This window comes from Sus scrofa, chromosome 2 (genome assembly GCF_054392235.1).
Source record: "Sus scrofa isolate SSC_HxYL_T2T_F1_AM1 chromosome 2, Sscrofa_HxYL_maternal_Yorkshire_Landrace_v2.0, whole genome shotgun sequence".
NCBI classification, from domain to species: Eukaryota; Metazoa; Chordata; class Mammalia; order Artiodactyla; family Suidae; genus Sus; species Sus scrofa.
Genome location: NC_139384.1, coordinates 99,337,126 through 99,352,523, shown reverse-complemented (window position 1 = coordinate 99,352,523; position 15,398 = coordinate 99,337,126). Strand labels below are relative to the sequence as shown.

The following is a 15,398-nucleotide window of genomic DNA, read 5'->3' as shown; positions in this document are numbered from 1 at the left end:
TCTCTCTAAAATTAGGATTACACTAGGAAACATACTAATATTGTTATTTTCATGTACATTCATCCAATTTATTTTTTAAAAAATTTTTTGACAGTAATTCTCAGCTTAGAAGGTTAGTCGAGAAAAGATAATACTCATATCACTTTTCATGAAACTGCTTAAGTTTTTCTTCCTTTTTCCTTTCTTTTTTCTTTTTGTAGAAATCTTGAGAAGGAAAAGATCCCAGAGGCCATGGATAGAAAGGCCATGGGCCTGGACACCAGAAGGGCTACAAATTTTAATGCCCTTCACTCCCAGGCTTTCTGTTTTACTTGAGGCGTATGAGTTGGCTTTTCTGACCTTAGTTTTCATGCCTGTAAAGTGATGCGATTCGACTAGATGTTTAATGTGTTTTTTTTTTCCTTTTATTAGGAGATATGCTGAGGCATAATAAAAATTTTATGAGTCTGCTTGAGCAAATAGAAAGGAGCTCCAAGGAGCTGTACAAAATAAAAGACTTAAAAAAAAAAATTGGAGTTCTTAGAGTTCCCATTATGGCTGAGCAAGTCAAGAATCCAACTAATATCCATGAGGATGCACATTTGATCCCTGGCCTTGCTCAGTGGGTTAAGGATCCGGTGTTGCCATGAGCTGTAGTATAGGTCACAGATGCAGCTTAGGATCTCGCGTTGCTGTGGCTGTGGTGTAGGCCGGCAGCTGTAGCTCCAATTCAACCCCTAGCCTGGGAACCTCTGTACACCGTAGGGGTGGCTCTAATAACAAAGGAAAAAAAAAAAAGGGTGGGGGGGCGTTCTCTTGTGGGTCAGTAGGTTAAGGATTTGGCATTATCATTGCAGGAGCTCAGGTGGCTGTTGTGGTTCAGGTTCAGTCCCTAGCCTGGGAACTTTCACATGCTATAGGTGCAGCCAAAAAAAAAAAAGACTTTTATAGGCAAAAGGGAGCAAAGACAAAGAAATTATACGAGGCAAAACAGTGGGTTGGTTATTTTGTGATAACTTTACTTTAGAGGATGGCAGAGGTCCACCAGTTAGATTGCCTAGACTAGTGTTAATGATGGGATTCCTGATTGACGGGTTTAAGATTCCATTTCTGGGAGAGCTCAAACTCTAAGCTGTCTTGGTTTGATGATCTGAGGCTTAGCATAAGTGACTCCATTTTGAGTCTTTTGTCTTGGTTTTAACATTTCTAGGTCAAATTTTATTATTTGAATTATCAATTCTGTATCAAAACTGAAATAACAAAAGGTAGATAGTATTTTCAGGTGTTCCCAAGGAAAACTCGTTTTTTAGGTTTTCTAAATTTTAAGTACATATTTTTGTTGGGTTTTGTTTACTCCTAACCCTCACCCCAAGCCTGAGCCCAGCCACTTCTCATCTCATAACCTGCTTGCATACATTACGCTTTGTTTTCTGGTCTTTTTTTTTTTTTGCCTTTTCTAGGGCCTCTCCTGCAGCATATGGAGGTTCCCAGGCTAGGGGTCCAATCAGAGCTGTAGCCACCAGCCTATGCCAGAGCCACAGCAATACAGGGTCCACGCTGCATCTGCGACCTGCACCACAGCTCACAGCAACGCTGGATCCTTAACCTACTGAGCAAGGCCAGGAATCAAATCTGCAACTTCATGGTTCCTAGTCAAATTCGTTAACCACCGCGCCACGACGGGAACTCCTTCTGGTCTTTTTCTAATCTTCATCCAAGTGCTTCTCACTGAGCATTGATTGAGAATTTTTTGAATGTTAACTGTGTGCCAGGTACCAAGAGTATAAAGATGACATGATTCATCTTTAATCATGCCACTTATGTGGAATGTCTCCAAAACGAATGTCATCAGGAGAACCAGCTGAGTCTGGAACAACAGGAATAGCAGCCACTCTGCTCCCATTGCTGCATCGGGTTATTTTCTAACAGTTGGCAGTTCTTGCACCCACTCTTCATTAAGCACCTATTACTTACCAGGCATTCGACAGTAGGAGAGCAGCAGTGAACTCAATGACATCCTGTGCTATGTAACATACATTCTTCTGGGGAGGAGGGGGGATAGATAATCAACTTAAAATCAAGCAAATAAGAATAAGTTCAGGAGTTACTGTTATGGCACAGTGGAAACGAATCCGACTAGGAACCATGAGGTTGCAGGTTTGATCCCTGGCCTCGCTCAGTGGGTTAAGAATCCGCGAGCTGTGGTGTAGGTTGCAGACACAATTCGGGATCTGGCGTGATTGTGGCTGTGGCGTAGGCCAGCGGCTATAGCTCCGATTGGACTCCTAGCCTGGGAACCTCCATATGCCACCTAAAAAGACACACACACACACACACACACACAGAGCAAGTCTTATGGTAAAAAGTGCTCTAGAGAACAAGAAAGCAGGGTGTGGGAACTGGAGAGAGCGGGGCAGGGAAAGGCTTTTCATGATAAGGTGTGAGGGAGATGGAAGTGGGGGAGAGGTTAGGGTTGAAGGTTGAACCTTGGGAATCTAAGCAGAAGTTAATTGTAAGAAAGTCTAAGAAAATCCTTCTTCGACTGATGACATGGCCCAAACGCCTAGTGAGCTGACACATGGTCAGCAGTGTTCACCTCTTTCTGTATAATTCATTCTCTCCCCATGTCATCAGTCACCATGTGGCTCTTTCCTTTCTCTAGTCTTATTTTCTCTTCATTTGTTTTGTGTGTCTTCCATGTCAGAATAACTCCATGGTCAGGGTGCACCTGGTGCAGTTTCAGGAGTATGATGGTCGTTGTCATTTTGGCCTTTCTTCCCCATATTCTTTGTCTCTGGCTGCAGTGACTTTTTCATCATTGAAACATTTTCTCTGAGTTGCTTGAGCACTTCCCAGCTTTGTGCAGACATTAAGGAAGTTGCTTCCTCTGAAAGTTTCTGAGAATGTGGTTACAAAGGGCCATTTAATCCTAAGTCAGATGACGATGATTCAGTCCATCGCCCTGTTGTTGTTCTGTCCCCTTCACTTAGCGCTGCTAAGCACTCTTTTCTTTGTTCTGAACAATTTCTATAGATGGTTGAACCATGTCCCTTTCCTTTATTAGTATTTATATAAACTTGGAAGCATGGTAACCTCTTTTAGATTCTTTATTGTACATCCCATTAAAATGTTTGCTTTTTTCCTGGCTGATTTTATTCTTCACTTACTCTATTTGGTCTTTTTTTTTTTTTTTTTTTTTGTCCTTTAGGGTCACACCCAAGGCATATGGAGGTTCCCAGGCTAGGAGTCCAATCGGAGCTGTAGCTGCCTGCTTAGACCACAGCTCACAGCAACGCCGGATCCTTAACCCACTGATTGAGGTAAGGGATCGAACCTGTGTCCTCATGGATGCTAGTCGGGTTTGCTAACCGCTGAGCTACGATGGGAACTCCTCTTCACTTTTTTTAATGTCGCATTCTCCCCTAATCATACTTGGATTGTTTGGGAGACGTGGTACTAGTACAGATTCTCCCTTCCAGTGCAGAGACAAAAGAGCTGAGGTCTTGGCTCCGTCTTCCTGAGTGAAGTTCATTTGCTTCTTTCTCCCTAACAAGGAGAGTGGCATCAGCAGAAGCTACTGGCAGCACTTGGAGTAAGAGACTGGCACCTCCAGGCTCTGTGGTTTTTTCTTTGTTTTTTTGTTTTGGCCACGCCCTAGGCCAGGGATTGGACCTGCATCACAGCAGTGACCTGAGCCACAGCAGTGATAATGCTGGATCCTTAACCTGCTGTGTCACCAGGAACTCCAACGGGCTACTTTTTAATACTGCCAAAACCTGTCCCAGGGTAATTGTCATCCAGAATGGGGAAGCTAGAATAAAGAGTGTGGATATTCATTTTAGTTGATGAATACACTTTAGTAAAAAAGGGAATTTTTTGGCGTTCCCATCATGCCACGGTGGAAGCAAATCCAACTAGGATCCATGAGGTTGCAGGTTCCATCCGTGGCCTTGCTCAGTGGGTTAAGGATCTGGTGTTGCCATGAGCTGTGTGATGTAGGTCGAAGACACGGCTGGGATCCTGTGTGGCAGAGGCTATGGTGTAGGCCAGCAGCTATAGCTCTGATTGGACCCCTAGCCTGGGAACCTCCATATGCTTCGGGCGCAACCCTAAAGAGCAAAAAAGGGGGGGGGGTATTTTTTCAGTAATTAGGAGAAATTCTAAGCTTGGGCCAAGCCTCTTTTTTGCATAAATGCCTGTACCTTCTAACTACTAGTTAGGAAAACCACAGGTCTTTTGGTTACCTGGGTTATGATGGCTGGGACTGGCCAGGTGGTGTTAGCTCCCAGTGCCTGAGGGATAGATGTTGTCTGAGAACCAACTGACCTGTTTTTTCTCTTCTTCCTCTTCTCCACTTCCCGGAGAAACAGGACTGCAGGCACGGCGACCAACAAGCTGTGGTATGCCTGTCTGTCCTTGGTGACCCTCATCATGTACTCCATCGCCACGGGAGGCTTGATTTTGATGGCAGTGTTTTATACACAGAAAGATGGCTGCATGGAAAACAAAATTCTCCTGGGGGTAAACGGAGGCCTGTGTCTGCTTATTTCAGTGGTAGCCATCTCGCCCTGTGTCCAGGATCGTAAGCACGGTTTTTTCTATTTTTCCTTATTTATATTATAAATGTCTTTGAGCAATGCCGCCCCCCCTCCTTAAAAAAAAATTATGGTCATTCCTTAATTTACCATGGATGGGGTCAGCAAGCAGTGGGAAAGGTGGGACTCTCCTCTTCATTTACTGTCCTGGACTGAATGGGATAGTTAAGCATGCTTTGTGGCAAAGACTTGAGTGTAATCAAGTCAATAAATAAGGAGATAGATGTTGCCATCATGAAATAATGTACTACCAGGAACCTTTAGTGGATATTTTCCCTATTATGTCTGTATAAAACTTGAATGAATGAGAAAGCTCTGGAAGGAGCTGTTTCTAGGCTCATCTTTCACCTAAGACCCCTGTGGACCACAACTCGAGGACAGCGTGGTCCCAGAGTCATGAAGCAGGAAATCCAATCTGGCTCAGCCAGCAGCTGGTTCCAGGAGCTAACCTTTCTCAGACCCAAGCCTTTACTCAGCAAAGCCAGCAGAAACCTATAAACTTCATCTTGCTCATGGTAGTTTCAAAGCCAAATGGAAGAACTGATGGGATTTGAAAGTGCTTTAGAAAATACTGGTGTAAATTATCTTTTATAAATGACTTCTAATATCTTAAGGTAGTATGCTTTATTTGGTTATAGAAAGAAATGTCCCTGGTCTAATGTTTCTTTTTTTCTTTTTTTGGAGGGAAGTTTTTTTTTTGTTTTGTTTTGTTTTTTGATGTTTCTTATATGTCTCTTTTGATAGGTGTTGAAAATGTACTTGACATTCAGGTTTCTGGATAGGAAATGTACAATATGGCTAATAAATTGATAGCCCCTTGCACTCTTTCTAACATCATTATTTAAATAGGCAGTTAGTATTTAACAATTTAAAAGTTTTCCTATAATAAAAATATCAAGTTCATTATTAAAATTGAGATTATGACTGTAATTAGTCAGTTAAGAATTTCCTAAAACATTGTTAATATTCAGATTAAAATATTCTTTGGGTTCAGTCCTGTCTTTGGAAATAGTTATAATATTTTGAAATATTTGGTTTAGTGCCATTAGTTGTTAACATGAGTCTTACTCCCATGTCAAAGAACAACATTGTGAAAGGGTCTATTTTTATAGCTTTATTAGCCATTTTAATTCTGGAAATAAATTTAACCAGAGGAAAGGCTGGGTAAAACTAAATCCTTTCATGTCAGCAGGTAGGTGAAAATTTCACCCAAAAAAGGATAAATCCTTTTTTTTAAAATCACATCTTGCTTTCTCTTAACTCTCCAACAGTTTAATTTAAATACTGTAACATTGAAGCCCTTGTCCCCCAGTGAATGCCAAGCCCCAGAGCTTTCCTCTTTGGCTCTGGTGTTCCCGTGTTCCCAAAAGTTTTTTTTGTCCACTGCAGGGTAGGAGATTTTTCCCATTGTCATAAACTGTGAGTGTCTGATGGCCTTGTTGAATCTGCAGTCCAAGCCTTCCCAATACAATCCATCATTTACCCCACTACACTGTGTAATCTCACTTTAACGATAATGCCTTTTCTTTGGAGATCTCGTGATTTAAGGATATTTACTGCTGTGATTTAAGGAGATTTACTGCTGTGGAAGCCTCAGGAGACAGGCAGTGTGTTTCAGCACAGCTATCGTTATCACACCAAAGTGCTGGGAGCAAACTTGGCAGAAGTTGACTTCTCTAGCAGAGCAGTTAGGCTCAGTGAGTCCTTCCCGCTCCAGTCTCATTAGTGTTGTCTGAGAAACATGTTATATACCTTTTCTTTTCTTTCCTTTAAAGGTAGGGCTCCACGTTTTCAGGGCTATCATTTGGGGGAGACCTCTTTTTCAGGCACATAGGCCTTCTCATCATGGAAATGTAAGACACCGCCTTCAGATCTGCCTCTTGCCATTTTCCAGGTCAGCCACACTCCGGGTTACTGCAGTCGGGGCTTATCAGCTGCTACGTCACGTATCTCACGTTTTCCGCTCTGTCCAGCAAACCCGTAGAAGTAGGTAAGCCGGCCTCGTTAGGGAGCTTTTGCTTCCATTTGTGGAGTGAGGACTTTGTCTCGATGAGCTATGGTTTAACTGTTAAAGAGACAATAAATCAACATAGAGCGATGATCCAGGCTTCTTCATTAAATAAAGTTCTTCCTGCGGCATCTGGACACGAAACTCCCTTCTCTTGTCTCCCTGCTCTTCAGGGGAGACACGAACCAAAGAGGGCTCTTGAATTTGCTGGTAGACCTAACCTGCATTTTCCTGCTCAGAAATATTCAAGAAATACTCAAAAACAGTCAAGAAATATTTTTCTATTAGTAGTAGGAGGAGGAGTATTAAATGGTTATTAATCACTTTAGTTCAGGTGGGCATTTCTCTAACTATAACATAAAGTGGAAAGAGCTTGGAATGGGAATCAGGAGACAGAATTTGAGCCCAACCCAACCCTTTCCTGGCTGTGTGGCCTTGAATCAGTCTTCTTAAATAGCATTTATTTATAGAGACGACAGGACGTGCTTGAGCTTTGGAATTGGACTCCCTGGACTTATTTATATGACCTGGTTCTTCCACTTAAGTAACCTGTGTTAAGTTACTTACTTTTTAATGCCTAGTCCCCTCACCTTTAAAATAAGAATTTTAGTTAGCAAGAAAATTTATTTAGCAAGAAAATAAAATTCCTCTTTTATAGGTGGTTTTTAAGAATTCAGTGAGTGTGTGTGTGTATGTATATATAAGTACAGTTCCTGACATGAAATAGGTACTGTATAAGAGGTAGCTATTATTCTCGTAGTTACAATGAATATTTGAGAACTAGAAAAGCGTTATTATATTACACGTTATTATACAAGTGCTTGAGCTTTCCCAGCAAAAAATCCAGTTTTCTTTCTTTTTTATTTTTTTGCTTTTTAGGGTTGTGCCTGCGGCACATGGAAGTTCCTAGGTTAGGGGTCAAATCGGAGCCACAGCTGCCAGCCACAGCTGCAGCAACACGAGATCTGAGCTGTGTTTACCACCTACACCACAGCTCATGGCAACACTGGATCCTTAACCCACTGAGTGAGGCCAGGGATTGAACCCAAATCCTCATGGATAGTAGTCAGACTCGTTTCTGCTGCACCCCGATGGGAACTCCCAGGACTTATTTTGACTTCCAAAGTCATTGTGTTTCATCATCTTTATCACTTTTGTGATGAATAAGTGTGTATGTAAATACATATACATATATACTAAATGTATGTATGTTTGCATATATTTGATCTAATATAAGTCACGGTAAATACATGCACTCTTTTTTCTCTAGAATAGAAAATTGAAGTTGTTTTCTTTTTTTAAGTTTAGAAAGCAAACGCAAAGATAATTTGAGGGGGTTCTTGCTGTGGTGCAGTGGGTTAAGAATCTGATGTTGTTTCCGAGGCCATGCAAGTTCAATCCCCAGCCCAGTGCAGGGGTTAAGGGTCCTGCATTGCTGCAGCTGTGTTAGGTTGCAGCTGCAGCTTAGATTTGATGCCTGGCCTTGGAACTTCCATATGCCGTGGATGTGGCCAAAAAAGAAAAAAAAAAAATGGAAATTTTAGCATATACATGTACTATATGTGGTTCTTGCCTGTATAGCTATTTATAGTGCAGTGTGAAAATAATTGTAGGTCTTACATTAAATATAGTCTATCCTGGATATAATTTTTTTTAAAAAAGCTAAATCTTTTTAAAGATTGTCTTTATTTAAATCTAGTCTAATTTAAGACTTTCTTTTATGAGTGTTTTGACTATGTATTAATCTCTGGTTTTAACTTAATGATGTTTTTGGTTATGACATTTTTCTTCTTAAGGGTAAGTATCACTTAAATACAGAAACAAACTTTTATTTTTGATTTCGGGTGGTACTGCTTAAACAGCAAAGTTCATATTTTGGTCAGTTTGGTAAAGACAGTTTTCATTGGCCTAAGAATAAAGATTCCTCAAACCACAGCACACACAGTTAAGTTTACAGTTTCAAGTGTGAGTACCAGTAATAATTTTAGTTCAACTCCAAACTCGTTAGAATGTCATGTTTGTAAAAAGGTTTTGAGCCTGTTATTATGTGTTTTTGTTCCATACTTTGGGGCAGAGTTGGCAAACAGACCCAGCTTGGGTGTTCAAAATTGAAGACTCTGTGTTACCTTAAAAGTAAACACCTACTGATGGTAATATGATAGAAATCTTTGTTACGTAGCCTCTCACAGTTTTTTGAAACTCTAGACCACTCGAGGAGGTTCCCAGGTTACAGCCTGAAACACGTTGTGACTGTCCTGTTACCAACAGTAAATGACTTCTCGTCTGGGTGAAGGCTGTTGGCCAGAGGGCAGTTACTGCCGGTTCCTGATTGGTTGTTGAATAGTCTTGGCACTCCTCCAGAGGACAGACATGGAGCACGCTCAGTTATCTGCACGTTATCTGCTGCCCAAAAAACCGAAAAATGGATCCAAGTTTACTTTTCTGTGTGTGCGTGTGTCTTTTTGCCATTTCTAGGGCCACACCCACAGCATATGGAGGTTCCCAGGCTAGGGGTCGAATTGGAGCTGTAGCCACTGGCCTACGCCAGAGCCACAGCAATGTGGGATCCAAGCTGCGTCTTTGACCTACACCACAGCTCACGGCAACGCCGGATCATTAACCCACTGAGCAAGGCCAGGGATCGAACCCGCCACTTCATGGTTCCTAGTCGGATTCATTAACCACTGAGCCATGACGGGAACTCCCCAAGTTTACTTTTTACTGTTGTTTCAATAGTGCTGAAAAAGAGCAAACCTCTTAGCAGGTCCTAGAAGTGTAGAACCCATTATCACTGAGCTGAAACCCAAGCGTCTGATTCTGAGAGCCTGCCTCGGTGGGAGAGTGTGCTTTGCAGGAGCAGCAGTGTAGTCTCAGTCGAGGTGGGCGAGAGTGTAGAATTAATTCCCAATGATGCAGCTTCACGGTTTGGCACTGCCTGAATCTTCCCAAAGAGACTGCTTCCGTGAGTTATAGCGGCCGTTTCTAATTTGGCTCTGATTCCTCTCTCTTTTCTTCACCAGTTCTCGATGAACATGGGAAGAACGTCACCATCTGTGTGCCTGACTTTGGTCAGGACCTGTACAGAGACAAAAACTTGGTTGCTGGACTGGGTACCAGTCTCCTGTGTGCCTGCATCTTATATTCATGGTAAGTTTCCGGAGTTACCTGAGGCCATCTCTGCAGACTTTAAAAGTACAAGAGGAGAACGTAGGTACATTTTCATAGCGTGTGGCAGCCAAACAAATACCATCTGTGGAAGAGCGAAGGCATAGCCTGAAGTGAAAAGGTGGTATTATAGCATGAAATCTAGGTGTTTGGGCTTCATTTGCCTTACTTGTATTTCTGGGGGGTAAGTAAAATAAATATATGATAATGTTGCAACCCTCAAAAAGATAGTTGAATATTACTTGCTAAAGCATTTTTGGAGGGCAAGGGAGCACAAAGTGAGGAAGAGATGGTATGTGCCAGAATGTTTTGGCAACCTTCTCCTCCAAGAGAAAATACCGTTTGTTCTCTTGTTTATGAAAAGAGTACAAAGTACTATATACACAGTCGTGTTGTGCTTGGTCAGGAGGGACAGGAAACAACCCTTTTCTTTCATGCTAAAACCCCCTTTTTATGTTAAGGAGGTGAGGTCCCGTCTCCAAAAGTAGGTAAGATACACAAGCGGCCTGTGTTTCAGTTGCTTAGGGTGGGATTTATTCCACCTTTAAAATGTGTAAAAAATACAAGAAGGAGAAAAGTAAAGGATAGAAATGGCAACTTTCTCACTAAAGGTACATATTTCCCTGATGATCAAGCTTCTCTTTGACAGCAGAGAAGCTAAACCTAAACGTGAAAGGGTTACCATCAAAGAGAAGCTTGATCATCAATGAAATATGTACCTTTCACAGAGTTCCCATCGTGGCACAGTAGAAACAAATCCGACTAGGAACCATGAGGTTGTGGATTCCATCCCTGGCCTCGCTCAGTGGGTTAAGGATCCTGTGAGGTGAGCTGGATTACTGGATTTCTGTGAGCTGTGGCATAGGTCACAGATGAAGCTCAGATCCCGAGTTGCTGTGGCTGTGGTGTAGGCTGGCGGCTACAGTTCCAATTTGACCCCTTTCCTGGAACCTCCATACCCCAAAGATGTGGCCCTAAAAAGACCAAAAAAAAAAAAGATAATTGACAGAATAAAATTATAAGTTTTCGTGAGTCGCTGAATGCCTAATCCCACATGAAAAAAAATTGTCCCTTAGATAAAATAGGATTTAGATTTGCTGTAAGCCCATCAATGGAAAATACTATTAAAATACTATTTAATGTGCTAATAGAACTGCCACTAATGGTATTAGTTTGTGGTATGGAATTTCCACGTTTCAGATTTTCACTGATAAAGAGAAAATGATAAATACAACATTTCAGAATTTAGAGGCACCTTGGTAGAGGTCGGTAAAGTTTAGTCTAATATTCCCAAGAGATAACCTTCAAAGCTGACAGCTGCTACTTAAAATCTGTCTAAATGCCAGTGGCAAACATTAATGAATGCTTTGTGATTAAGCTGCAAAACCATAGCGTCCAAAGGGGCAAGAAAATAGAAAACAGCTGCCACACCGGGTGGAAATGAGGAGTAACCAGGCAGCTCTAGGGTGTTGGTGTGATACACGGCACGAACCACTACCTCGTGATGGCGGTTGAGTCCTCTCAGGGCTCGGTAAAGTGCTGCTCCGGGGTGGGGGTGGAGGGCTGGAGGGATGTCTGGGTGGCTGATGTTTGCTCTGATGACCCACCACAGCTGCAGGAGGAGTTGGATTTGAGAACTTGACAACCAGGTGTCTTGGAGCTCACGGGAAGGTGTGTTCAGGCCTAGGAGGGCCTTGAAAAGGGGAGTGCTGCCAGGTGTGGGAGGCAGCCCATTAGGGGGGTTTCAAATCTTGACGTCCTAGACTGAGGATTCAAAGGCTGGAAGATGTTGCCCAAGGAGGCTGCATTGCCTGAGTGAAAACTGTCATTTGAAGGTGATTGCAGGAATATGTAGAATTCTTGATAGAAACTATAGGAAGCCAGAAGACTGGGTGATGTGTGCAATGAAGAGAAGAAATCACCCATTTTCAATGAAAGTCCAAGATTGTCTGGGATTGGGAGTTTTTTTGGTAAGGTTTAGAGGTTCATTGTGCTCTGCTGTGTTCTCACCCATCTGGAGCCTTCTCACCCCCAACACACACACACACACACACACACACACACACACACACACTCACTCTCACCTTTTGTGTGTGTGTGTGTGTGTCTTTTGTCTTTTTAGGGCCTCACCTGAAGCATATGGAGGTTCCCAGGCTAGGGGGTCTAATCGGAGCTATAGCTGTGGGCCTACGCCACAGCTCACAGCAATGCCAGGTCCTTAACCCACTGAGTTAGGCCAGGGATTGAACCCACAACCTCATGGTTCCTAGTCGGATTCATTTCTGCTGCACCATGATGGGAACTCCCTCTCTATCGTTGTTTTAGGAGGCTCTCATGACGACCTCCATTCGCAGTTGCTGGCTCCTGGTCCCAAGTCCTACATCTGGAGCACTCACTATGAGTATTACTCTTGGCTGTCTTAGCTTGGAAGTACGGCTCAGCCAAAACCCTGTTCCTGGCTTTCCAACTGAGAACTCCCTTTCTCCTGAAGCCCCTTCTCCTGTACCCAGGCATTATTGCTGTGAAGAGAGGTCACAGCCTGGATCCTGTCAGGAGTTCCCTGATGGCTCTTTCAATCGGCTCCTGCCCCCACACCCCCTCAGGCCTGGTCCTTGCTGTGATAGGCCCTGACTTCCCCCCAGCTATTCCTTAAGACTCTTCTTGGCCTCTGGATTTATTTATTTATTTATTTTTCCTTTTTAGGGCCTCACCCACAGCATATGGAGGTTCCCAGGCTAGGGGTTGAATCAGAGCTGTAGCCACTGGCCTACGCCACAGCCACAATCACGCCAGATCCAAGCTGTGTCTGTGACCTACACCACGGCTCACGGCAATGCCAGATCCTTAACCCACTGAGCCAGGCCAGGGATCGAACCCGCAACCTCATGGTTCCTAGTTGAATTCGTTTCCACTGCGCCACGACAGGAACTCCTTGGTCTCTAGATTTTGATTATTGTCTATTCTCTTGGTTTCAAGTTCACAAACTGTCAGACTAGACAGGCTTATTGGAGTTCATCAGGTTCTATTCCCTTGTAAAAGGAAACTGAGGCATGGAGTCAGCTCCTCTGGTTCTCCTTCAGTTCAGGAAGGCTTTCCTTGGTCTCCCTTGCTGGTGTGTTGGGAGAGATAGGTGCACAGTCATTGATTTTCCCTTGGCCTGGCATGGAGTGTGGCCCTTCCCTGAGGTAGAACCATCAGCTGCATGGCTTGCATAATTGCATTATTAGGAGACATTTGTGCTGTAAAATGTTCCCTGGCTATTTCAGTTTTAGTTGTGCTTAAGAGAAAAAAAAAAAAGTTATTTCTGTTTTCAGCTGTCTAGGAATTTGAATAGCAAATTGGAAAAGCTAAGAATCTTTATTAAAGGTTAGACAACTTGCCCGTCTGAAATGGGACATTGACACAATAGGTGGGAGGAGGTCCAGGCAGGTAAGATGCCACTGGAGAGGTTGGTTCGACCTGAGACAAGTTGGCAAATCAGGGAGTCTCTCTTCCTCTGGTGCATTTTGGACCTACCGCTTTTATTTAAGAAGGAGGGGAGTATCTTTATTTTGGGGCATCCTGTTGCTCCCTAGCCTGCCAGCTAGAAATCTTCGTGTTTCTGCCTCAGAGGGTATGTTGAGGGCCCATTCCCACCAAGTCTGGTCTCCTTTGGGAGCTGCGCGTCACCCGTGACCTGGTACCCTGACAACATAATTGAACTTGATTACCCCAAGGCTGAGAACAGTCATGGGATCTCTCAAGGGCCCTGTAAGTTTTTCAGGGGCTTCTGAATCTCTGGTCTCCAGTAGGAGCATCTAGACATGTTCTCTCGAGATTTTCTGTGATCTTGTGGAGTTTGGCCAGTTCCAGAAGCAACTGAAGCAGACTTGGTGAGGCACTTGTATTGTTCTTCCAAAGTGGAAGAGGTTGTTGGGAGCGGTTGGAGGTAGCAGCTAGGTGTTTTTTGGTTGCAAGGTGCTGCTAGTTTTTTGTGAGTGAGAGCTTGAGATGGTCATTAGACATTCTCTCTTTACTGAAGTCTTGTTCCAACCAAAAGCTCTCTGGCTCCTCCCTCCCCCACAGGAAGTACTGGGTTAAAGTCACTCCCGCCTTAGCCCTGGGAGGGAAGAGATTATGGGTAAGTGGGAATTGTCTTATGCTGACCTGACAGGTGCTAGTAATAACAAGAGTGCAGACAGTAAGAATTTCCTAAGCTTTTAAAGAGTTTGTAAAAACATTTTCTTGATAATTCCAAGAGTGTTTTGTGGGTAAAGACTGTGACTAAATAAAGACCCTATTTTATGGGAACATCTACTTATAGAAGTCACATGTCACTAATGATGAACTGATTATAGGTATTTTTAGAAATGAGAACAAAAGCTTCCCCATTTTGTGCTCTCTGATGATGGGAGTGAAGTGGCAGAGGTGCTCGGATCAAGAGCTTTGCTTTTCTGAAACCATTTTATCCCCAAGAACTTATGAAATAGAATATTTATTCAAATCCTTTTAAAAATAAACATCATCTTTCAGATGAAAATTCTGGGCATTGATGTCTTCGTAAAGTTGTTACATTTTCTTCTCTGGAAACACTGCAATAAATCCTAATTCATATGCACAAAACTGTAGCTTGGCCTCGAAAGCAGGAGCAAGGTGTGTGTTCGTCTCGAGTGCACAGCCTTTGGGAAATGTTTCTGTCCTTCCTCAGACCAGGCTCAAAGCCAGGACGTGGGAGTGGAGTGGGCATCCATTAACAGCTGTCTGTTCCACGCAGAAATGAAAGTGATGGTATTGGGCTTGAGTGGACCACAAAAGAGGCGATGCTCTTGGATCCCCGAGGACCTTTTTATGGGGAAGGCTTTTTATTGTTCATTTGCATCTCATTGATCTCTCCTCTCCTTACCAAAGAGGATGAGACTGAGGAGAGAAGGCAGTGTTGCCTCTTGTGGTTCATTTGGTGGAAATGAGCCTGCTAAATTCCTGCCTCTCTGCTAGCCGCCCTCACCCACCTCCAGACGAGTGCCTGAGCTGCAGGAGGGCAGGGTTGTTGTATTTCACGGAGTCCCCAGTGCTTAGAAAAGGGCCTGGCACATGGCACACCTTCAGTAAATATTTGATAAATGAATCTTTATAGATTAACTGCGTATATTGTATATTTTGATTTTTGCTTCAAATAGTCCTTTCTTCTCCCTCAGGAAAAATAAATACTTTTTTACCCCTGTAAGCTAGGTATGAGGAAAGTAGCAGGAAGAAAAAAAATTTTTTTTTTTTTTTTTTGGTCTTTTTAGGGCTGAACCCGAGGCATATGGAGGTTCCCAGGCTAGAGGTCCAATCGGAGCTGTAGCCGCTGGCCTACACCACATTGACAGCAATGGAGGATTAGAGCCGCATGTGTGACCCACACCACAGCTCATGGCAATGCTGGATCCTTAACCCACTGAGCGAGGCCAGGGATCGAACCCCTGTCCTCATGGATGCTAGTCGGGCTTGTTAACCACTGAGCCATGACGGGAACGCCAAGGAAGAAATTTTTTTTTTTTTTTTTTTTTTGTCTTTTTGCTATTTCTTTGGGCCGCTCCCGCGGCATATGGAGGTTCCCAGGCTAGGGGTCGAATCGGAGCTGTAGCCACTGGCCTATGCCAGAGCCACAGCAACGCAGGATCCGAGCCGCG

At 43.3% G+C, this 15,398-nt stretch overlaps 1 protein-coding gene across 2 annotated transcripts in view; it reads left to right on the top strand.

Moving 5' to 3' along the window:
- SERINC5 (serine incorporator 5) overlaps positions 1-15,398 on the top strand; it is a 203,092-nt gene that overhangs the window by 173,340 nt on the left and 14,354 nt on the right. For both annotated transcript variants that reach the window (XM_021084491.2, XM_013994946.3), the window contains 3 exons: positions 4,350-4,561; positions 6,469-6,564; positions 9,603-9,729. In XM_021084491.2, coding sequence (XP_020940150.2) covers positions 4,350-4,561; positions 6,469-6,564; positions 9,603-9,729 — 435 coding nt within the window. The remainder of the gene's footprint in view (positions 1-4,349; positions 4,562-6,468; positions 6,565-9,602; positions 9,730-15,398) is intronic.